General features: G+C 41.6%; 1 protein-coding gene across 4 annotated transcripts; it reads left to right on the top strand.

Moving 5' to 3' along the window:
• Positions 1–2,446: 2,446 nt before the first annotated feature.
• Positions 2,447–23,196, top strand: scarb1 (scavenger receptor class B, member 1). Of its 4 annotated transcripts, none has more exons than XM_061060837.1 (14): positions 2,447–2,606; positions 7,290–7,450; positions 9,969–10,110; positions 10,203–10,406; positions 10,876–10,971; positions 11,067–11,182; positions 11,648–11,814; positions 12,940–13,058; positions 17,923–17,996; positions 18,146–18,197; positions 18,980–19,126; positions 21,275–21,325; positions 21,899–21,968; positions 22,391–23,196. In XM_061060837.1, exons 1-14 carry the CDS (start codon positions 2,487–2,489, stop codon positions 22,396–22,398), a joined length of 1,527 nt encoding a protein of 508 aa, XP_060916820.1. In that variant the 5' UTR covers positions 2,447–2,486; the 3' UTR covers positions 22,399–23,196. The 4 variants fall into 4 exon arrangements, with proteins under 4 accessions (XP_060916820.1, XP_060916822.1, XP_060916819.1 ...); XM_061060836.1 differs by lacking the exon at positions 2,447–2,606 and adding an exon at positions 5,094–5,402; XM_061060840.1 differs by lacking the exons at positions 2,447–2,606; positions 21,275–21,325 and adding an exon at positions 5,094–5,402.
• The last annotated feature ends 303 nt before the right edge of the window (positions 23,197–23,499 follow it).

The raw sequence follows: 23,499 nt of genomic DNA, 5'->3' as shown, positions 1-23,499 counted from the left end.
TGATTTCCACTTCTATGCCCCAAGCCGACGCAGGAATTTGATTGGTTCAGCATTTCTCCGCCCTGATCGCTGAGTGCATGCAAGAAGTGTTCCTCAACTGTTGCACCCTGCGGAGTGAAGTCACTAAATTGTCTCTGGACCCCGTCCAACCTTCAGCCAAACCATCGTCCGAGTCGTCCTCTCTCTCTCTCTCTCTCTCTCTCTCTTTGCATTATGTGTTTCCAGTATGTCCATGTCGTTTAACCTAAACATACCTCCGGCCCCCCGATGTAATGACGACACATTCATAACAACCTCAAGGCTCTCCCACAGGACTCCACAAATGTTTGATTCTAAAGAGTTGTTAGGAGTTCAGTTTTTTGTCTTCTGCGATGGAAACTTGATGACTTAAAGTCAGGGTTGGTCATTTTCCTTCAGATCCACTTTTTCAGATTCTGGTGTAAATTGTCTTTAGGTCCTGAATGAAATTAATAACTCATGTTCTCTGAAAAAGGAACAAAGAAAATCCATCATCTGTATCAGTTTGTAAGTCTGTAAAAACTTTGACCAATGTCTGCCACGAGGTACCAATCTGATGAACCAATCAGACGCCTCCCTGTCTCCCTGCTCGCTCTCTACCTCTTGCGTGCTCTAGCTCACACTCAAAGTACGAACTGATCAACAGACGGCTTTAATGCATATAAAACATTGGAGGGAACGGCACGTTTTGCACGGTGGCTTCCTCTGATTGGTTGATTTTAATCAAGTCAAAATGAAATACTGAAAAGCAAAACCCTGAGGAGACACGATGTGAAACGCGTAGTTCCCTGCAGTGTTTGATGTGAACTCTGCAAATATGAGCACACTGTTGGTGGGTTTAAAAACTTAAAAAAACAGAAGAATTGAAAGTGCACCTTTTGAAAATATATGATGAAAGATAAGATCTTTAAAACGTTCTGTCCAAGACTAAACTAAGGACATCTGTACAGATCGAACAGATCAGCCTGAGTTATCTGTATCATGTCGTTTATCTAGAAGCCAAAGATCCTCTGCCGCACAGTTAAGATCTGACTCTCTCTGAGATGTGTGATTTGACCATTTTATTTTTTCATTGTGCAGATGGCGATGACTTTAGAGAATTATTGTTTCATGAAGTAGCTCGTCAAAAACCTGAAGTATCGAGATGGACGGATGTGCACAAACTGCGCACGGCTCTTTAAGTTAAAGATAATGTTGTCTGAAAAGGTTTGAAAAGAAGACGAGATATTCTGTTTGTCTTCCTTTTTGTTTTCTGATGATGAATAGACTGACTCTGCACTCTGATCCTGCACGCTTTAAATCATGGTGTCTTGCAGGCTGGGTATAAAATGTAATGTTTGACACAATAATAAAATAAAAACTTTAAATAAAACATCTGAGCGTCCTGGTTGATATTTCAGCCTCTCCTCATCTCTGTGAGGGATGAACAATGCTTTCTGAGGCTTGTGTTTGTGTTTAATGCAGAAGGTGTTTTATTAAAAAGTGTTTTCAGCTGCCCGGAAAAACATATTACTAAGATGGATTGATAATACTTCAATACCTTCAGTATTAGGAAGGCATAAAATAATCTTTGACCTCATACCAATGGAGTATTTAACATTCAAGTGTAAAGGTGAGGATTTTTTTTTAAATTTGGACACCCTTCTTTAGATATAGTGGTAAAAGACTGATGATGGATTACAGCCCAGAAAACAGACAAAGGGATATTTTGGGGTCATAGGGCAGAACATTTTTTTTCAAATGTATTTTAATTTTTTTTTTTGATGCCCTTTATTTTATGCGTTGTTTTCTAATCTTGCTTAAAAGACATTGCTTTTAATGTTAAAAATGTTTCAATGTAAAAGAAAAGAGAATGCTGCCTCACTGTCAACTGTGGTTATTATACACTGTTTCCTGCTCGAGCTTGGATGCCATGGCATTCTTCGTGCCATACTTTGTGGTTACAGGCATAACTATTTTGTCTATAAATATAAAGAAATTATAAAGAAATGTAATTTGTGGCCAATGTGTGTTGTCTGTTCTGTTGTACTGTTTGAATTGTCTGTATGTGTGTTTAAAAGTAAAAAGTCTTATAAAAATATTTTTGAAAAGAAAAAAAAAAGTGTTTTCAGCATTCAGAGAGGCCTTTAAGAAAAATAAAAACAACTATAACCTTCACATTAAGATTTAACGATTGTTTTTTTAAATGAAGCGACTTTACAAAATGTCATCTGACTAAAATGTGACTGAATGAATTTGATGCACTTGAACATGAGTAAGACGTGCGCACGCCCCCCCTCTTTCCCCTGTGTGAGGAGGGGGGCGTGGTCTGCAGAGTATAAACACAGACAGCACGCGTGTGAGTTGGCAGCCTCCTCTTGAATGAGCCGACTTTAACACCTCTCTCTGTCGTTTTTTAAACTCCTCAGACTCAGAGGAAGTTTAAGTTAAACTCTGTGATCAGGGAGTGGTGACCATCAGCTGCAGCCATGCGCATCAATAAAACCAAAGTGGCCATTGGATTTATCGTGGCGGGGGCTATGACGGTGGTGTTTGGAGTGGTGCTGCTGTTTGTGGGACCTGCAGTGATGAAGGACCAGATCGTGAAGGTAAGCACGTTCACCTGAAGAGGATGCAAAATATGTTAAAAAAAAATTAAAACTTTGCAGGAGGAGCAGGATTCATATTTTCATGTTTTAAAAATTTAAAAAAAAAGATGTAACTGCAGTGTCTTTGTGTGAGTGTAAATCGCTGATGCTGCAGCTTCATGTTCTCTTTAGAGGCTTTAATGTTGGACTGTGCCATCCATAGTCTATCTTTACTGGTGTTAATGTATCACCCGCAGCATAAGACCAACATAAAGTACAGAGGACATGGCTTTATGAATGCCAGCAGGAGGATTTTAAAGGCTCTGAATGTATTTTGTTCTCATTACAATGTTGATAGTTCAGCCCTCTGAGCTCATTAATGCACTTTTTTTTTTATCTTGAGTAAACTCATGTGAGGATCTACTTCTGCTCCATCCCTTTATTTAAATAAAAAAAGAAGAGTTGTTGCACATGTAAATGTTATAATTCAGTCACGATCTTACCAGAAGCTTAAAGTCTGAAGGTTATCATGAAGGAGCTGGTCCGCACTGTTTGACAGCTGGGGTTCTGATTTCTGCAGGGGGGGGGGGGGGTGGTGAGGTGTGATGTGTGCACAAAACACACACTTAAATAAATATCAATTATTACCCCTTTCTAAGCTCACCGATCATATCTACTTTATAACACAAGAGAAAGGCAACATCAGATTTATGTTCAAAGTCAGAATTTAAAGTATTTAAAATGTGAATCCAAACTCCAGCACAGTTTAACCCCGAACTTCCACCAGATACGTTTTCATTGTGTGTCCGCTCCGCTCCGGCTCCATGCTCCCTCCGGACAGATTACACTCCCAACAGTGTGAGATAATATGATGTATGAGTTATAAAACCTTTATAAACAAAACAACAAACACACAAAAGGTCTTTGTTCCTAACCGTCAAAACAGATTATTTTATTCTGAAAATAAACAGGTGTCTGTCTTCCTGTCCCGCTCGCTCTGCTCTGTGGTTAATTGATGCTCCATTCTCGGGCATCCTGCAGAAATAGAAGTCTTGAGTATCTGCTGCAGACGAATCCGGACTGACGGAGCTGAGACGCAGCGGAGCCAGATTCAGATTCAGATTCTTTATTGTTCCACAAGGAGAAATTTGTGTTGCAACAGGAGCACACAGAAGACAAGAAACACAAGGACAACATCACCATAAAACATAAACCAAAACGAATTAAAAAAAAAAAATCAGACAACACAGCAAAATATAAAACCAAATAAAAACAGCGCAATAAAATCAGTCAAGAGCCCGGACCAGAATAGAAATTCAAGTTATTAAAGTGCAAACTGGAGGTGTGCAAATGTGCAATTCAAGTGCAAAAAGAGCAACAAATAGTTAATTGTTGTTTAACATATTAATTGCACTTGGTAAAAATGAGACCTGGAGTCTTTTAGTCTTCCTCACAGGATCTCTGAAACTACGACCTGAGGGTCAAAGCAGAGGAAGAACACACACTGAGCGGAGATGGAACGAACACAGACCTGGTGGAAGACAGAGTGTGTTACTTTCATATGTAGGCCGAAGTGTCTTATGAAAAAGATTTGAAGGGTTTTAATGTAAAGGACAAACAGAAGAAAAAATGTTACATTAATATGTAAAGAAAACAGAAGAAGAAGAAGAAATTTAATTTAACATTCTGTTATTATTATTATTATTATTCCGTGCTACACGCAGAGGCTGAAATACACACACATGCACAATCATGATCCTGTGGACATGAACTTACTGGTGGAGAGATGTCAGAGTGACGGGGGGTGTGGGGGGGAGGGGTTGGGGGGGGGGGGCTTGTTCAAGGGCACCTGTTTAGTGCTCAGGAAGCCAACTGGCACCAAATACTCGCAACCTTTGCAAAAAACGAAAATACCTAATATTGCTTTAAACTTAAGTCCCGCCTCTGAGATGGCAAATAGCCAATCACAGTTTTTGATTTTTTGGGGTGGGCAATCATATTTCAAGGGGGGCCCATGACACACCTTAACATTTTGACTTAATTCTGGATATGTCACATCATTTTTGCTTTTTTTCACCTTTCACCCAACATGTCGATTTCATTCCTTGAACTTTCAACTTTTTTCTCAACATTTCCCCCTAAACTCAAAATGTGACTTTTTTCCCCCCCAAAATTCTAACTTTATTCTTTAAATTTTTGCTTTTGACATTTAAACATGTTTTTCTCTACATTTCAACTTTTCTCTCAGAGTGCATTATGGGGGATAAACCTTCCTCCTGTGAAGACTTATTTCTCATTTCTGGCCCTTATCCTCTTCCGTACTTTCCTACCTGTAACTCGGTATTTTACATAACTGTGATACTGGCTTTATTCAGCAGAGAAACTTCTTTCTTCCACCACATGACGTCATCTGGGAGTCTGTAAGTGTAGCATACGCGCGAACTACAATTCCCAGAATCCTCAGCGCAGTTGGAGGCGTGACAAGCGGCGTATAAAAACGATGACAACAGTAGCCAGGTCAACAATATGTATGAGAGGTGTTTAAAAGCCGGCAGAGAGAGAGCAGACTTTACCTCATTACGTCCGTTTCTTTAAACCTGACTCGTTGTTGTTGTAGTGAGTTAGAGTCCGCTTCCTTTGATTAGCAGCAAAGCTAACAAGCTAACCCGGGTTAAAGCTGTCAACAACAAACAAACAATGGTTGTCAATAAAGCCAAAGTCGCCGTGGGGTTCGTGGTCGCAGGTGTGCTCACCGTGTTTTTTGGGACGCTTCTGACTTTCGTGGGTCCGATAATCATCGACGACCAGATCGTGAAGGTAAGCAGCTGATCACCAAAACCCGAGTCTTCATCTGCTGAGTCAGGTTATTTATTTTACACCTTTAAGTAACAGAAGAGGGGTCACAGGTGTTCAAAGTGCAGTACGAGCAGGTAAATAGCTGTTCAAATGCGCGTGCACGCTCAGAAATAGCTCAAAAAGTCAAATTCATCCTCATTTTAATGCTCATTTAAAGGTGCACAGGACTGTTGTAACATAATGTGTGCAATAGTGAGTGTTGTGAAACATACCACCTACTTCTGAGGCTCTGCCAAAACACCAGAGGGAAAAATAGAAATGTAGAGCTTAAAAATGAATAATAGATGTGTGTATGTGTACACATTGGTTTCTTATTTGTGTGTTTGCAGGATGAATTCCTGATGTTATTCCGTTTTAATGTATATAAGAGGATAATTTGAGCTCCGTTATTCTGTAGAAATTGTAGAAAATTAAGAGGAAAAAATGCCACAAGAGAAAACAAAAAATTTAGAGCTTAAAAAAATGAATAAAAGATGCATAAATGTTCTTGTTTTGTGTGTCTACAAGACAACTTCCTGCTTTTATTCAGCTTTAATGTAAATGTAGATTAACTTTTGGTGTTTTATTTTGTAGAAATGACAGAAAAATAAGAGGAAAAACTTTCTGCATGTTAGGAAATGTAAGTTAGATGTAAGAGTGGAAAAAAACAAAACATTTAGAGCCTTAAAAATGAATAAAAGATGCATAAATGTTCTTGTTTTGTGTGTTTGCAGGATAAATTCCTGCTTTTATTCAGCTTTAATGTAAATGTAGATTAACTTTTGCCGTTTTATTTTGTAGAAATTAAAGTAAATTAAGAGTAAAAATGCCACAATAAATATTTAAGAACTATCTGCATGTTAGGAAATATAAGTGAGCTACTCATAAGAGTGGAAAAAACAAAAAATGTAGAAATAGATGTTTATATTTGTACAGATGTTCTTCTTTTGTGTGTTTGCAGGATAAAGTTCTGCTGTTATTCAGTCTTAATGAATATTTTAAAAACATTTTAGCTCCTTTATTTTGTTTAAATTTCAGAAAATGAAGAGAACAAGCAGTTTTTAAAAACAATCATCTGGTGATAATTAAAACTGTGGAGGCCTTTAAGTGGTCATAAACAAGTTATCACATGGGGAGGGGGGGGGGGGTGATGGGCTTTAATGTAAAAATCTGAAAGACTCCTGAGGCTACAGCTAGAAACTTGTAGATGTCGGGTATGGAGGTAGTCCTGGTGCTGAATCAACTTCAGCACCAGGACTTAAGTGTGTGTGTGTGTGTGTGTGTGTGTGTGTGTGTGTGTGTGTGTGTGTGTGTGTGTGTGTGTGTGTGTGTGTGTGTGTGTGTGTGTGTGTGTGTGTGTGTGTGTGTGTGTGTGTGTGTGTGTGTGTGTGTGTGTGTGTGTGTGTGTGTGTGTGTGTGTGTGTGTGTGTGTGTGTGTGTGTGTGTGTGTGTGTGTGTGTGTGTGTGTGTGTGTGTGTGTGTGTGTGTGTGTGTGTGTGTGTGTGTGTGTGTGTGTGTGTGTGTGTGTGTGTGTGTGTGTGTGTGCGTGTGTGTGTGTGTGTGTGCGCTCTGATGCAGAAAGCCAAAAAGTCTGGCTGCAGAAAGTCTGCCCCCCCCCCCCCCCCCCCCCAACACCCTCTGATATGCAGCCTCCATAAGGACCCTGAGGATGTAGAAATGTCTTTTATAGAAGAGGATGTGATCAGTTCTGAGATGGTTAAAGTAACATCTCTCGGGTTCTTCTTCTTCAATCTGTTGATTTTGCATTTTTTGACCATAAAAAGTTATTTTTTATTTTTTGTTTGATGGGACGAACAAAGACGTTCTTTTGGAGGTTTTTAAAGTGTGCTTGATGTCTTCTCTCGTCAGAACACGGTGATCGACCCCAAAAACGAGATGTCCTACACCATGTGGAAGGACGTCCCCGTGCCGTTCTACATGTCCGTCTACTTCTTCAACGTCCTGAACCCCCAAGAGATCCTGAGCGGAGAGAAGCCCATGGTGGAGCAGAGGGGACCTTATGTGTACAGGTGAGTGTTGAAGGTCTCAGACGGGGCGGACTCCAGATTCTAAATCAAGGTTGGCTCGTCTCTCATCATCACTGTGATTAGAAGGAAAACGCCTCTTTCTAAAAAAACATTAACATTATCATTAATTATCATGCATTAACACCCGATCATTCCCTCTTGAACGTCTCGTCCTGAATCATTAACCCCTCATGCATTTCTTGCTGCGTTGCATTTGCACATCAGCTCCTCCGTCCTGCAGCCGGTAATCTTGATCTGAATCTGACATCTCTCGTTCTGTCTTTGTGTTTCTTAACGCTCCTCTCTCACACTTTGCTCAGACTGGGCTGGATGCTGCTCACTTGTTGAGGAAAGGGGGGCAGAGTTAACTTTTTGGGAACAGAATGTACCCCTTATGTGGGTCAGTGTCCATATGGCAAAGTGAACTCTTTACCACTGACCTAGTGGGCTGCATCACAAACCTCTGTTACATAACTTTCCCTATATGAAAAGAAGGAGGAGGGGTGACGGGGGGGAGGGGGGCGTCTGTACATTAAGTTTTTCTCCTCCCTCAGCGCATCCTATAGAAACCAGATGTGGACCCAGTTCGTTATGTAACAGCAGGAAAGATGTTTGAAAGTTGGAAGGGTTTTTCTTTTTTGCTCGTCGCTCTCTGCAGTCGCGCTCTCTGAAATCTGAAATGTTTGAGGGAAACGAGGCTGCAGCAGAATCTGAAATATGCGTCACACATCACGCTGAAACATGGCCGATAAACACGCAGGGAGATGGTTGAGTTGTTGGTAAGAAACATCTTTTGATTCACACCCTGATGCAAATGTCGCTCAGGTATGAGATGAGAGATGAGCTCCTGCAGCCACATGTCCGATGTGTCCTTGGATGAGACACTTTCTCTCTCTGCTAATTACAATTCACTCAGCAGACGCTCAGTCTGTCTTCTGCCTTTGTTTGGGCCGATCACTTAAAGATCCATTATCTGCTCATCAGTAGGAGAGGTCACACCCAGCGTGATTACAATCCAGGCTGAAGAGAGAATCTGAATCTGAAACGGCCAGCAGAACGAGCTCTGATATGACATCTGGGACGGTCCCAGTCAGTTTAGGTATTCAAAGTGAAACCTGCTTTGGGGTAGAGATTCTCTGAGCATTGATAGGAGAGGTCAGCTGACGCGGGGTCACGCCCTCTGTTTGATTTCTGGCTGAAAAGTCAAGCCGGGTCAGCTGTGGTTCACTCAGGGTTTTTAAGCACATAAGGTCAAGGAGAAGCGTCAAGACCAAAATGAGGGAGTGAGCGAGGCCACCGAACCAGGATATCCTCAACATCTGCCTCGCCTGTATTTCCTCTTGTTGCCGGGCTGACCCATCATGGTCACATAAACACAAATCTCTTGTCATTCATGGGTACAGAAAAAAGACGCACCTGTCATAGACGGTGCAATCTCTGACAGAGAGCCTCTTCTACCCGGCCTGTCATGAACAGATTGATGGACCCAATTGCAGAAACTCGAAATAAGATTTATTTTAACAAAAAAGGCTAAAAACAAAACTTACTTTCAACCAAAAATTAGAAGTCAAAACACTAGAGCAGAAGACGACCGACATCCAACACAGACTCACATACGACAGCTTATAACATGAATGAAAGAAACACAAGTCACAGAGAACTTAACATAGAATAGAATTACTTTATTGATCCCAAACTGGGAAATTGTGGCGTTACAGCAGCAGGTTATCCAAACACACAATATGAGTAAAAAACACAATGTTAGCAAATCTAAACATAATATAATATTAAATACAAAGTACATAAGTACTAAAAATATCAAAACTAAGAATGTGAATATATACAACCAGGATTTAACTAAATATTACTTAAATATGAAAGATTAAATGTAAATGTGCAAAAACAGAGTCTCCCCCTCACTCCCCCCTTAGACCGAGGATGAGGAAGTCTCCGAGCTAATGCTGGACTCCACCACCTGTCCTCTAGACCAGTGGTTCCCAAAGTGAGGGTCAGGACCCCCTGGGGGGTCTCGAGACGCTTGGAGGGGGGTCGCGAGTTGCTCCACCCTCTCGTCGTAATAAAAGTGGCTTAAAATGACCAAAATGGAATCTTCAAAAATGCCAGATTCAAGATCATAAGCAAACGGGGATCTCAGATCGACTATGTGATCTTTTTAAATCCAGACTCCAGTTTTTAGCCAATTTCAAACACCATATAAGGAGATGACGAGCCTACAACATCGTGTTTATTGTCGCCTGGTAAACGTCTCGAGGGCTGCCATACTTTTAGTCAATCTTCAAATCCAACAATTTTCTGACCTTTTCTGATTTTTCTATATTTATTTAGTTTTTTTGACCCAGTGTAGCACTCTCTTCTACGTTTTTTCCAATATTCTGACCTTCCCTGGACGCAGTTCCTCACCTGCTCGAGCGAACCCTTCTATCTCTGAGGTGTCTTTTCAGCTGTTTGAGAATGATTCTTCTAAACGTGTTGTTGTGTTTATTTGTTTTCCTTTGTCCAGAAAGCGCATCCAGAAAGACAACATCACGTTCCACCCCAACAACACGGTGTCCTACAAGGAGTACAGGCGGTACTTCTTCGAGCCGACCATGTCTGTAGGGAGCGAGTCCGACGTCGTCACCATCCCCAACATGTTGGTCCTGGTAAGACACGATGTTTCCCCTCGACGCGCTCACACTCTCCGTTTTTTATGAACTCGCCATCGTTCATTCACAAACCTGCTCGTGTCTTGCAGGGCGCCGCAGTGATGATGGAAAACTTGCCGTTCGCCGTGCGTTTGATGATCAGCGCCACCTTCAAGACCTTCAAAGAGGGGCCCTTCCTGACCAAGACCGTCGGGGAGCTGATGTGGGGCTACGACAGCGGGCTGGTCGATTTCCTCAACAAATACCTGCCGGGCATGCTGCCGTCCTCGGGGAAGTTCGGCCTCTTCGCTGACGTGAGTGTTTTTTTTACTGTCGAGCACACAATTCTACAGTTCTCTTATCAGACTCTTTTATCCAAAGCGACGTACATCAGAGAGTAAGAACAACACAAGCAAGGATCTAGAAAAAAGGGAACAATGTCAGTAAGAGCAAACGATCAGCTTTGAGTCTGATTGGACACACAGGTGCTGACAGGAAGTGACCAGAGGCAAAGCACAACATTGAGGGCAGTTCTTGAGAGCTCTAATCAGTATAGAAACCATCTTATAAGTCGTCGTTATCAAACAAAAACCATCGTCATTACCATCATCATCATCAATAATATGGAGACCATCATCATTAAGTTAGTAGGTATTCATGAAAGAGCTGGGTCTTTAGCTTTTTCTTAAAGGAGCAGAGGGACTCTGCAGATCACATGGAGTTTGGAAGTTCATTTTGATTTACCCTTTGTTTGTTTAACCACCGGCTGTTTCTTCCTTTTAGTTCAACAACTCCAACACCGGCCTGTTCACCATCAACACGGGAAAAGACGACATCAGGAAAGTCCACAAAGTCGACTCGTGGAACGGCCTGACCAAGGTGACACACGTCAGCAAGACACCTGCCTGAGGGCTCTTTTTAATGCTCTTCTGTTTGTTTTCACGCTCACCTTGACTTGTCACCTGCGTTCACAGCTGCCCTACTGGAAGACGCCTCAGTGTAACATGATCAACGGCACAGCTGGACAGATGTGGCCTCCCTTTATGACCAAGGAGAGCACTCTACCTTTCTACAGCCCCGACGCCTGCAGGTGAGACCGTAATGAGGAATGGGAAGTGACAGTTTGTTTTGTCAGATTTACATCACAAGCAGGAACTAATGGGACGGTTCCCATTTCCCAAAGTGGGAAGTCTGGGGGGTGTTTTCACACCTGTAGTTAGTTTGCTGTGGTCTCAATCATGGACCAATTTGTTCCATTGTTACATAAATAAGAACAAACTGGTTGTTAACTAGGCAGCAAGATAACCGGGAAGCAAATGTGCCGCATTTCTGACCTGACATTACACACTGAATTTAGCCAACAAGGTCACAGCTGACCATTTCACTTACTGAAATCCCTTGTTTTAGTCATGTGATGCTTTACTGTTTTTTATGTGCTGTCCTGCAAATGTTTGTCTATATAGTGATTTATGCTCTCGGTGCAAGACCAATTCCCAGAGGGACAAAAAAGGTTTCATTCATTCATTTAGTCAACAACTCCTCCTTTCTATTCTAGATCTATGGAGCTCGTCTACCAGCGCCCGGGCGAGATGAAGGGGATCCCTCTGTATCGATATGTCGCACCCAAGACCTTGTTTGCAAACGGGACCGATTACGCTCCCAATGAAGGCTTCTGTCCCTGCAGGCAGTCCGGTCTGCTGAACGTCAGCAGCTGCCGCCACAGTGAGTAAAAAGCTTCACCTGAGCCCTGGAGACTTTTAAGATGAAAAATCAACTTTAGTAACTTTATTAGGGCCGACGCGTTGTGGCTTTATGGCCTTCATCCGGGTCCCATCAGGAAGCCCAAACGTGTCGGTCTGGAGCTTTTTGAAACACTTCATGCACCTTGATAGTTGGTTGTGATAGTTGTGCCGGAGAACCCGACTCTGTTTAACCGATACTACATTTTTAACGGGCACAAAAAGTTTTAGAATTGCTCCAGCAGATTGCTTCAGCGATTAAAGTCTTTCTATGTGATTTTTCACACTTAAATGTAGAAATCAAATATATCCTCTGAAAATAACTCTGTGAGTCATGACTGTCTACAATGGGTGTAACACCCGAGTCCCACTGTCTGTGATGTTTTCAGAGTTTTCAGAGTCCTATCTTCACTTTGTTTACATCACCAGGACGGCCGGCTGACTCCTCCCCTCGCTTATGAAAGTTGTTTAATTGAGGGACTAGAGAAAAGAAGAATAACATACTGTACTCACTGCTTAACTGTGTTTCTAGATCACGCTCATTTCAGGTAAATTTACATGCAGTGTGAAGATACGAGGATAATGAAGATCGCTAGCATTAGCATGCTAACACAACAATGCAGCGCCAGTTGTTTTGGTTTCATGCTGGTGCTCAAGGGCGACATCTGCTGGATCAAAAAATCACATATAAAGCCTTTAAACAAGCCAAATCCTTGAGGGTGACCGATCAGATCCACGTTTTGGGTAACTTAGCAACCATCAGAGTTTGTCTCACAGCGAGCCGGCTGCTGAAATCTTAAGTCCTAAGATGTCTGAGTCCCTTTGAGTCAATAAAGGGGTCCCAGGTTAGATAAAAAACAATGGTGGTCAGGTCATGCATGTTTGTTGTATGTTTAGACTTTGTAGCACATGTTGTCACTTAGCAGATAAGGAAATTGGTACGATAAGATAACCCTTTAAACACCTGACGGCTGTGGAGAACTGGACGTATGAAGCTTGTCCCTCACCTTTCTGCACACTTACTTCCTGTACTTCAGTAAAAGTTTTTGAGTTAATGTGCCGAGCATCGAGATAATAAATGAATGTTTCCTCTTCCTGTTTCTCCCAGACTCTCCGGTCTTCATCTCTCATCCTCACTTCTTCAACGCTGATCCGGTCCTGCTGGACTACGTGAACGGCCTGAGTCCAAGTGAGGATGAGCACGGCCTCTTCATCGACATTCACCCAGTGAGTGCGCGCGCGCACACACACACACACACACACACAGCCACACACACACACACACACAGGATGATTTACAGAGTGGATCCAGAATGTACCTTGAGCCCTGTTCCAGTCATCTTGATGGACTGATTACATATCACAGACTTTCAAACTTTGTCTTTCGTCTCATGGTCAAACGCAGGTTTTTTATCTTTTTGAAAACTTTGTCAGAGTAATCTCCAAGGTCGAAGGTGTGCGAAGGGTCGTTTTCTATCTAAACGAGTTTAAGCCGGGACTGATAGAAAAGATTGTTTTATAATCATCTCAGAACGAGATGAAAGTCTCCTCGTATTTATTCTGCAGAAAGTCAGAGTGATCTGATGTGAGAACGCAGCAGGATATAATCAGGAGAATTCACCTGGAGCCAGTGGGAGGGGCCAGTGGGAGGGGGGGGTGACCTTTATTCCCTGTGATCGCTGCACGACCATAGACTGTCTGCACGCCACCTCTACCATCTCTGTGCTCTAATCAACCTGCTGCTGCATGTTTCCTGTTCTCCAGTTTGTTCTTCTCCTCTCTTTAGTTCACATTGAGATTCTGTTACACTACACGCAGCATTGATACAAAGACAAATATTCTCTTTATAGCGTCATGTAGAGGACTCTGTTCTGCATCCGTTTTTTTTTTACCTCGGGAGACTCCGCCCCCTCCTCCTGTCTGACAGGGAAAGTCTCCCCCTGTGAGGTGAATGTGTGAACAACCAGATCAGGAGAATCTCAGAAGCAGTCCTCCTGAAGTGATCTAGATATTTTCAGTGCATGTGTGAACACAGCTTTAGAGAGTGTAGTCGATCAGTAAATCAGAGTGTCGTCTGCATAGCGGTGATGTGGACTGTAGTCGTTGTGTAAGGACGTCTTGATTCTTTGGACAAATAAAGTGTAGAAAAGCTGTTAATCATTAAGCAGACTTTCAGTTATCATTAAATCGAGCTGACATGTTACTGCATGTTTTGTTTTTACTTGCTGATAGCTTAGCTTCACTGTTTGAAGTCATTATGTGTGACATTAAAGTCAAAGGAAAATTCCCTGGATGAACTGGATGGTATCAGATTTTATTGCCGACCTGTGCAATAAAACAGTAAACGTGTTCTGATTATAATTACGTCGCAGTAAAGGGTGATAAGCTACACTCCCATGATTCATCTCGCTCCTTATGCAACTCTGCTTGTGTAAATCGGCTCAGCAGCGCGTTTGGCTGTTACCTGCATGCTGATAAGGTAATTGGAAATTGGGATAATTTGCCATAATTTATGTCAGCTTGGGTCGTTTACTTTATATAGCTCCAATAAAAAAATAAGGTTTGATAACTAAATCATTTTCACCTCCCATAACATCTCTTTCCAAGAAAACAACGTCAAGTGCTCAGTGGATTCCAGGAAATTAGATTCCTTTATTTAAGTGGTGTTAGATTTTATGGAGACAAAAAACCTTGGAGCTAATTTGGGCGTGACGTCTTTACACTTGAGCAGATTCCTGGTGTCTCTGGTTCAATGACCTCTGAACAAAAGTTGGTTTCCAAGAAGATGTTAAGCTAGAAAAGAAAATGTTACGCTGTGGAAACACATTGGTGGTACAGGCTAAAGTTATGTTGGTTAGATTTGGATAAAAGCGTCTGCTAAATGAATTGTAGAATTGGTTCAGTCCAGTAATGTTAGCTGATTATCGTCGGCCATCTTGCAAAGTACAAGTCCTGTATTTGGAATCTGATGCTGCTAAATGAAAGGGATGTAGAGGCTGAAATGGAGGGAATCTATTTAATATGTTATAGAGCAAGAAATGGCAACAAATATAATCTTAATACTTATTGTCCCAGATCCAACTTTTTCTAAATGGGAATGCTCGAGGGCAGCGATGAATCTTTAAGGAACCAGCAGGTGAAGAAAAACTTAAAAACATGAAGGGGAATCATGTCTGTCATGGATCATCTCCTCCAGCATCTCTTCAGTTAAAGTGTCTTCCCTCTTTAGTCTTTAGACTTTAGTGGGGGGGGGGGGGGTCTATGACGCGAGCTGTCATGCTTCTTGCAGCCGGCGAGCAATGTCCCTGCAAACGTCGAGTCGTTTCATACTGACTGCGGTCAGAGCGGTCTGATTGCTTAACACGGCACAAAGAACGTACTTCCGGCCCCTGTAGCCAATCATTGCAACGCGGTCGGCACTGTTACAAAATCTCGGAGGTGTCGCAGCTCAGACCCTCCGCGGACCATTCTCGCACCGACCACGATTGCGCAATATCGCCACGCCAAACGCAAGAAGCATGAAACCTGATTCAATGAGTCACAATGTGCAGCACATGGCTCAGTTACATAACGTTATTTTCCTGTGATAAGTCTGGTTAGCAAGCCAGCCTTTCTGTTCAACATCCTGTCTGATCATATTTACTGTTTGGTATCCAGAGGTAAAGAGAGAGAGAAATGTGTGCTAGCTGAAGGTAACTTCATCCAGCTCTCTGCTTCATTATTATCTCAGGAAACATTAAAGTGACAGCTGGTCAACACGTAATAAGAGAGAGAATATAAACTTAATGAGAATCAGCAGGAGGTAAAACATCAGGTTCATATATTGATAATGTTTCATATATATGATAGAAAAGATGGGAAAATATTGTCACACTTGATGACTGTATGATGATGTTCTCTCAGACTCTGAGAGATACCTGCACAGTGACTGTCCTTCACATCACCTCTTAGTGGAACATGGTAAGCCCTGTTCTGCAAATTCATCCCATTTATAAAAAGGGACTGAAGGTTGGGAGCATCATGGGGGTCTTCATGTTTCACTGAAGCTTTATCAAAAAGTTCAAACAGAACATCGTGTTTTTCTTATTGTTTGCTTCTTTAGTCTGAATGCTAAAATCTTCTGTAAATTCACATTTTAAAGCTGATATTTAAAAAAAAAAAAAGAAATCTTCCTGCATGCCCCCGGACCCCCCTAGGTGGTTTGAATCCATGTTACCTTTTTCATCCCTGATCAGTTTGCACCCCTGTGGTCTACAAAGTACGGACAGCTCGTTCCTTTTCCAGATTTAAACCGCTTTTTAAAAATTACACAACTTTTTTTTGGTACTGTCAAATTTATATGAAGCCAACAACTTTTTATTTTCCGCACTCGGGGTGGGGTAACTTTCAGAACATTTAACAATGATTCATTCATTCTTCCCAGCCAGCTCAAATCAAAATGATCCAGCATGGAATGATTTGTACAGACAATGTCAGCGGTGACATTGCACAAGGAAACATGTGCGGGAAGCGCTGGTGATTATCATTGGGATTTGATTAGAAGGGGAAAAGGGGATTTTGGAGGGGGGGGGGGGGGGTGTGTGAATGGATCACACAACGTTTGTACAATCCACTTGAACATTTAGTACAGACATGCAGGAGGAAACTGCCTGCAAGGGAACGACGTTAAAGGGTTAATTCTGATGTTTTTTTTACCCTGACCCTGTTGTAACAAATTGGGGGTCTAAAGAGGAACATCAAGTTTGGGGTTTGCTCCGGTGGCTCTAAGGGGGACGTATTTCTGTAGGGGGATCCGGTCTGTGACGTTGTCAGACACTTAGAATAACAATCAGAGTCCGTTAGTCGTACACTCCTGTAGGAGGTTTATCCTTAACTTGAAATACGTTGGAGCCCTTGCTGCCTGTTTGTGCAGCTGTTGGTTGGGTAGTTGCAAAACCTTTTAACCCGGCATATTTCAAATATGCAGTGGCGCTTCTAGAGTCTGTTTGGGCCCCAGGCAGGAAATAATTGGGGGCCCCACCACCCGCATTTAACCCCATTTGGTCTGCCAGTGTCCAGACACTAACCCCTCTTCCTCTTTTTTTCCTGTTCCTGTTTTCTTTCCTATCGACGGATAATTCCTCTTCTGTTTTTTTTGGGGTGTTTCATTGACTAACTGTCGGGGGGCCCCAAGCTGTTGGGTCCGGGGTTTCAGGTACCAAAGCTCCTGCTCGGGGTCTGCCCAAGAAGTCTCAAGATTGGTTCTCTGGGCGTTTGAGTCCTTTGAGTGATTCAAAGGTTGAGAATCTGGCACGAAGATAGTTCACTGCTCTGCGGCCCACATTTTGGCAAGCACTGCTGTAGAGAATGGTTTCCTGGGCTCAGGGGCTTTTTCATTTCCTGTAGTGTCCGGCAGTGTCCGGCAGTGGGAAGCGTGTCCGCTTCCCACTGCCCTGAAGATGCAGCTTTGTGCTGATGGTCGGGTTCTTTGTCCAGACATTTTAAAAACTGCTCGTTTTACTTTTAAGCTGCAAAATGTACGCACTTTTATTTGGGTAATTATGTCGGAATTATCTGTAATCATTGGCTGTTAGAGTTCTCACCAGAAAAACTGGGTTAGGGTTAGAACTGTTTAATTTGGATAAAGATCATGGAAAGTGCTGAGAGAATAGTTTGTCTTGGTGTTTGATTGTTGAGACTTCATGGAGCTCACATGGCGCGCATCGCGACCACCTGCGACTTTACACCCATCAAACTGAAATACAGTGTCCTTCAACTTCCGCAGACGAAGTCAAAACTGTGCATGAATGTTTCTTTTGGGAGAGTCCACATTTCCCTGCCAAGCCGGCTTGAATGGGGAGTCCTTGGGCGACTTATTTGATGGTTAAACTGGATCGTAGTCTTCTAAAAGACGACCAAAGAATGGAGCACCATTAAGGATTTCCTTCTTTTGTTTACTGTGCTGATGGGAACGTTTTCTTAATAGCTGAGTGGAGATTTACTTTTTTCTAGCACTCTTGTTTGATTCTCTTTTATTTTGAAAAGTGGGCTTTGGTGAGTTTTCTTTTATTTTTTATGCCTCCTTTTAAGATTTCTCTATGTCTTTTCCCAGGAAACAGGCGTCCCTCTGAACGTCTCCATCCGCCTGCAGCTCAACCTCTACATGAAGAAGGTGTCGGCCATCACGTAAGGAGGTTTTTCCCTGAACAATTCTTGTTTGTTTAGAGGTTTTAAGATGTATCCATTGTGCATGCTTTTAGAGATTTCCTGTTTTTTTTCTCACCGTGCACTCTGCAGCCCTGGATTTTGACATTAACTGTTTTTTGTTCTTGCAGAGAAACTGGCAAGATTTCTGAGGTGGTGATGCCAATGATTTGGTTTGAGGAGGTAAGATTCTGATATAGACACCAGTGTGTGATCATTGTGTTCCATGCTGCAAGGTGATGTTTGGAGCCAGCTTTTTTTTGTTTTGCAAGATTTCCCAATGTTTCTGTTTGTATAAGAGCTGCCAGTTTGCAAACCAGAAAAATGTTCAGTGATTTTCAACCGTGACTCAAAATCTGTTTCCAAATGTTAAACTTTTAAAAAAGCCAATTGTGAGTTTTGCACCTTTTAAAGTCTTTATGTGATTTTTTGATCCAGCAGATGTCGCCCTTGAGCACCAGCATGAAACTAAAACAACTCGCGCTGCATTGTTGTGTTAGCATGCTAATGCTAGCGATCTTTATTATGCTCGTATCTTCACACTGCATGTAAATTTACCTGAAATGAGCGTGATCTAGAAACACAGTTAAGCAGTGAGTACAGTATGTTATTCTTCTTTTCTCTAGTCCCTCAATTAAACTACTTTTATACACGAGGGGAGGAGTCAGCCGGCCGTCCGGGCGATGTAAACAAAGTGAAGATAGGACTCTGAAAACATCACAGACAGTGGGACTCGGGTGTTACACCCATTGTAGACAGTCATGACTCACAGAGTTATTTTCAGAGGAGATATTTGATTTCTACATTTTAAGTGTGAAAAATCGAATATAAAGACTTTAAAGGTAGAGTCAGCAGCTTCAAAATAAAATACAGACTTATCCTAAAGTAAAGCTGCTCCATGGTCATAATAATGTTGCTGTAGAAGAATGTCTACTTTAATTTTGTGTCATTTTTCCCCTCCTCAGAGCGGTTATATAGACGGCCCCATCCTCACCACGTTCCACACAAACCTGGTCATTCTTCCCGCTGTGATGGAGTACATGCAGTACGGATTCATCGCCCTCGGCCTGGCGACGATACTCATCGCCTCCCTGGTGTATCACAAAGTGAAGGTAAAGCCGCCGCCTAGCATGAAGGCACATGACCTCTTTTTTTAACTGCATGCAGCATGGTGCATGAATGTTCTTCTGTGAACAGGAAGAAGGAGCAGGAGAGGCTGTACTGAACACACTCTGATTCATATACAGGATGGGATTTAAAGCACAATGCAACCTTTACTTCAAACAAGTGGGGGGAAAAGGGGGGACATTTCACAGTGAGGGCCTGTGTTCATTAACGCTGTTTTTTGCAGTAGCAGGAATGTTTGTCAACACTAAACAAAATGCAGTTTGAACATTGTCCTGCTTACCTGTTAAATGACCTACAGCTGCACATATTTCCAGCTTATCTCCATACATCGATGTCAACATATATACATATATTCAACAGAATATTATCTTTAAAGGTGCAGTTAACGGAGGATAAGGCAGCAGGTCTCGTGTTGTCCTCTGGTTTGGGGACAAGCTGATATGTTCGGGGGTTAGTCAGCAGAAGTTTGTCCTCATGTGTCACTGAACCTCTGGACTCTCGCGTACACATTCAGCAGTGAATGTATGTGTTTGTATTGTCTTATCAGATGAATGAACACAAATGTCACAGGGATAGTATAAACACTATAAAGGTCCCTAACACACCTGAAAGAGAAGATACAATCTTTACATCCCTTTGCTGAACAGGAAGATGTGATAAAACATCACAAGTATTAAGAGTTTGATTAAGGAACAGTTTACACTGAAATATGGATGAAAAGATCGATTCTACTTAAAAAAAGAAGCCGTTAGCTTAGCTTAGCAGAAAAACTGGAAGCTGGATGCAAACAAAAAAATGCGTTTTGCTAGTTCCCTAATTTATAATCCAAATATTGTTTGCTAAACAGTTAAAGCATGGCTCACTGTCTCATTGAATTATTGTTTTAATGCTAAACTAATCCAGTTGAATCCAGAGATATCAATCATCACATCTTCCTGTTAATAATTTCACTCTTAAACTACTGTATACGAGCTAGCTAGGAGCTACAGTTAGCTTAAATTTGCATTAGGTTGCTAGCCTAAAAAAACTGTCTCTAACATCTTTACTTCCTTGTTGTAAGTGTTAAGATCAGAGCTGTAATCGCTGTTTCACTTGCAACAAAATTCATGCTAAGCTAACAGCCTTTTTCATCTTGCTTCAAATTTAGCATACGAACATGACAACGGTATCAGTCTTATTAGTTTATTCATGTAGAGAGTTGAATAGTTTCACGATTAATTCTACACTTAACTTAAACTAAATTAACACTTTGGCTTAGCTTAGCATAAAGACTTAAAGTACTACAATAAGAGCTATGCTCACTATTAGCTTTGCATCAAGTTTTTATGCTAAGCTAAGCTAACAGCCCTCTCATTCCAGCTCCACATTTGCTCATAGAAATGATAGACGTTCCAGTCATTTAACTTGGCTTAAAATCAAAATATTTCAATTGAATGGCTTTACTGCATATGTGACTACTGCTAGTAGAGGGTTAGCTTAGCTTAGCATTCAGGTTTCATGAAAAGGTAAACCCATAGCGTTTTTCAAAATCTGACATTAATGAGATGTAACAAACAATATATTACAGATTAAGTTTTGTTACGTTTAGACGCAGAGGGGCTTACTTTTTCCTGTCTTTATGCTAAGCTAAGCTAGCTACCTCCTAGTTGTAGTTTCATATATTACATAAACAGCTAGTTTAGCCACTGTATCCTCGTTAGTGTTAAATACACAAGATTTAAAGTGTTAATAGGTGAGCTTTATAAGGTCGGAGCAGGGCTAGCTCTTTCCTCCACTTTGCAATAGTTATGCTAAGCTAGGATAGCAACTTCCTCAGCTATGCTCTTTATTTTGGTTCTTACAAACTCTTCTTGTAACAACTTAAATCTATTAGCATGTCTCTTTAACCCAAATCATAGGTTACTTTGAGTGTGTTGTGTTGTGAGGAGGTTATGAAACATTTGCTGTCGTATAAAGTCATAAACAAACCTCTTAAAGTTAATCAGAGAGTGATCAAATCTCGCTATCACAACTCTGCTGAAGTGTTTTTATGGTTGTGTCAGCCGCCCGTATAGGGAGGTCTCTGAAGTGAAATGTCCGTCAAAGGGTTAAGGTTTTATATCATCATTTAAAAGTATTTTTTATTTTTGCAGAAGTCTCAGAGAGAAGCTGCAAAAATCTCCACAGTGGTGTGCAACCCTGGGGTTTGTAAAACGTCAACCGTTTAGATTTTAAATCATCCAAATCATTCATCAAATTCTGAATCATTTGATTTTGAACCGTCTGATTGAAGGTGCGAGGAGATTATCTGTGAATATTTACGCCTTCTCAGGTTCTTGTGTTCCTGGTAAGTAGAAAAATTAAACTTCAGGATGCAGCAGAAACAAATTAGTTTATCTTTGATTACAAGTATCGATTCTTAATTCTTTACAGATTTCAGCTTCTCATTTCTGTCCTGTCTCGATTGATTGCATAATAATCAGCCTGGAGGCAAACCAGCCCAATGCCCTCACACCTAACTCTATCTGAATTTGTTGAAAAGACTCTGAATTAACACAATCGCATCTCCTCTAACTTATCAGTTTGGTCGGTTTGATCACCACCAGCAAAGAGAATCCCTGCATGAATTCTAGCAACTCTGTCACCTCCACAGACTCAAATAACCCCCCCGACCAGGTACTGCTTTCACCTGTGTCACAGCCTCAAATTAACCCTCTGCAAATTATTTATGTGTATTTCCTGATTGGCTGATGTGAGACAATTTTGTCATCTCTTAGGCCTCTGAAAAAGAGCTTAAAGACTCATATGACCACGAAAAAAAGGAGAAATGTTTCATGAATAATTCAGGTGGGTGCACACACACACAAAGGCATATACACAAACGTGTGAGTTAACAGTACATGTGTGTTTCAAGCTTTGCAGTGAACTTCAAGGAAACACGTACATGTGAGTGGTGGTCCCATCACAGTGACAAGAAATGAAAGAAATATGTGACACCACAATGTGGAAGAGTCCGTTTGTTTGGACTCCTCCTCTGAAGAGGATGATGTTTTACATATTAAGGAGCTTTCCTTTTCCATTCGGTTATATCGTGCACTCGATGTAGTCCTGGAGGCCGGCGGTCCCTCACTCTCTCACCCCCGAGGCCTGACATCAAAAACAATCTGAAATTTTGTTTTTAAGTTCATCCAATAAAGTTTTTATTTTTTATTTTTATTCTCTGAATTCTTTTAATTCTGCTTTTTTCCTTCATTTCTTTCCCGACACAGAGAAGTAAAAGAGACGGTGATGCTGCACCCGCTGGAAACAGGAGCACTACACCCGAAGACCAAGACCCTCTACTGCAAGACGACACGGACTGACACTCACATTAACACACACACACACACACACACACACACACACACACACACACACACACACACACACACACACACAGTTGGCGTGTGGACTCATCAACATGTTTTTGAGTATGTTGAACTGAAACACTGTGACACGATGCTCCTCCCCTTGCTGTGCTTCCACATTTTACCGTACTGTAGAGTTTATGAAACCCTTACCTGAAGAAGAATCATGTTTTGTTTTGAACATGTTTTTCTGTCCAGGCTCTCGGCGTTGAGACTTCCTGTCCCGGTGAAGACGCTCCAAAACTAAGAACCACTTTTTTTGTATAAAGACATGCCAAACCCACTTCCTCCATTAAAGCAGTTTTGTGTTTCTTTTGTTCTGATAGCACAGGGTTAGGTGCTAGTTAGGGTTAGTACTCAACAGTTCTGGACAGTGTTTTCTCCAGGAGCAGTATTAGACAGTTACAAGGGAACATGAAGGTCTACTGACTGCCACTTTAAGACCAAAGTGCCTTTTTTGTAAGGGGGGAAACATTTCTTCGTCTGAATAACTTATGTGCAATCAGGATCACAAACCTCCTCAGACGACCACTGAGTCAGACAGAGCGGACGCACTCCTCTTTGTGAACTACTGTCCTCTGCAACGTGTGAATGTATGAACGTGACTGAAATCATTAAGTGTCAAATAATTAAGAAAAGATTGGAGGTAATAAATGTGTTTAAAATGACTCTTTATGACTTTGTGATTCCTATTTCATGCCTACTGTGATTTTAAACATCTTTAAACATACATACATTCATTCATATATTTTCTGTTGTTTTGGACTTTAAGCCTCTTTAATACCATCAGCAGGATTTAAAAAAAGCAGCATCAAAACGTTCTTCATACGGCTGGTTTCCAAATCAAAAAATAATCTCAGACAGTCGAGGTTGAAGCTTTGTGTAATGCAGATCAGGTCACGGAGTCCACACATTTGAGCAGATGTTATAATCGTCTGATTTGAATGCAGAGGAGTTTGACCACTTTATCT

This window comes from Labrus mixtus, chromosome 17 (assembly GCF_963584025.1).
Source record: "Labrus mixtus chromosome 17, fLabMix1.1, whole genome shotgun sequence".
Classification (NCBI taxonomy): Eukaryota; Metazoa; Chordata; class Actinopteri; order Labriformes; family Labridae; genus Labrus; species Labrus mixtus.
The sequence above is the reverse complement of the archived record's forward strand: the minus strand, read 5'-3'. Positions and strand labels throughout refer to the sequence as shown.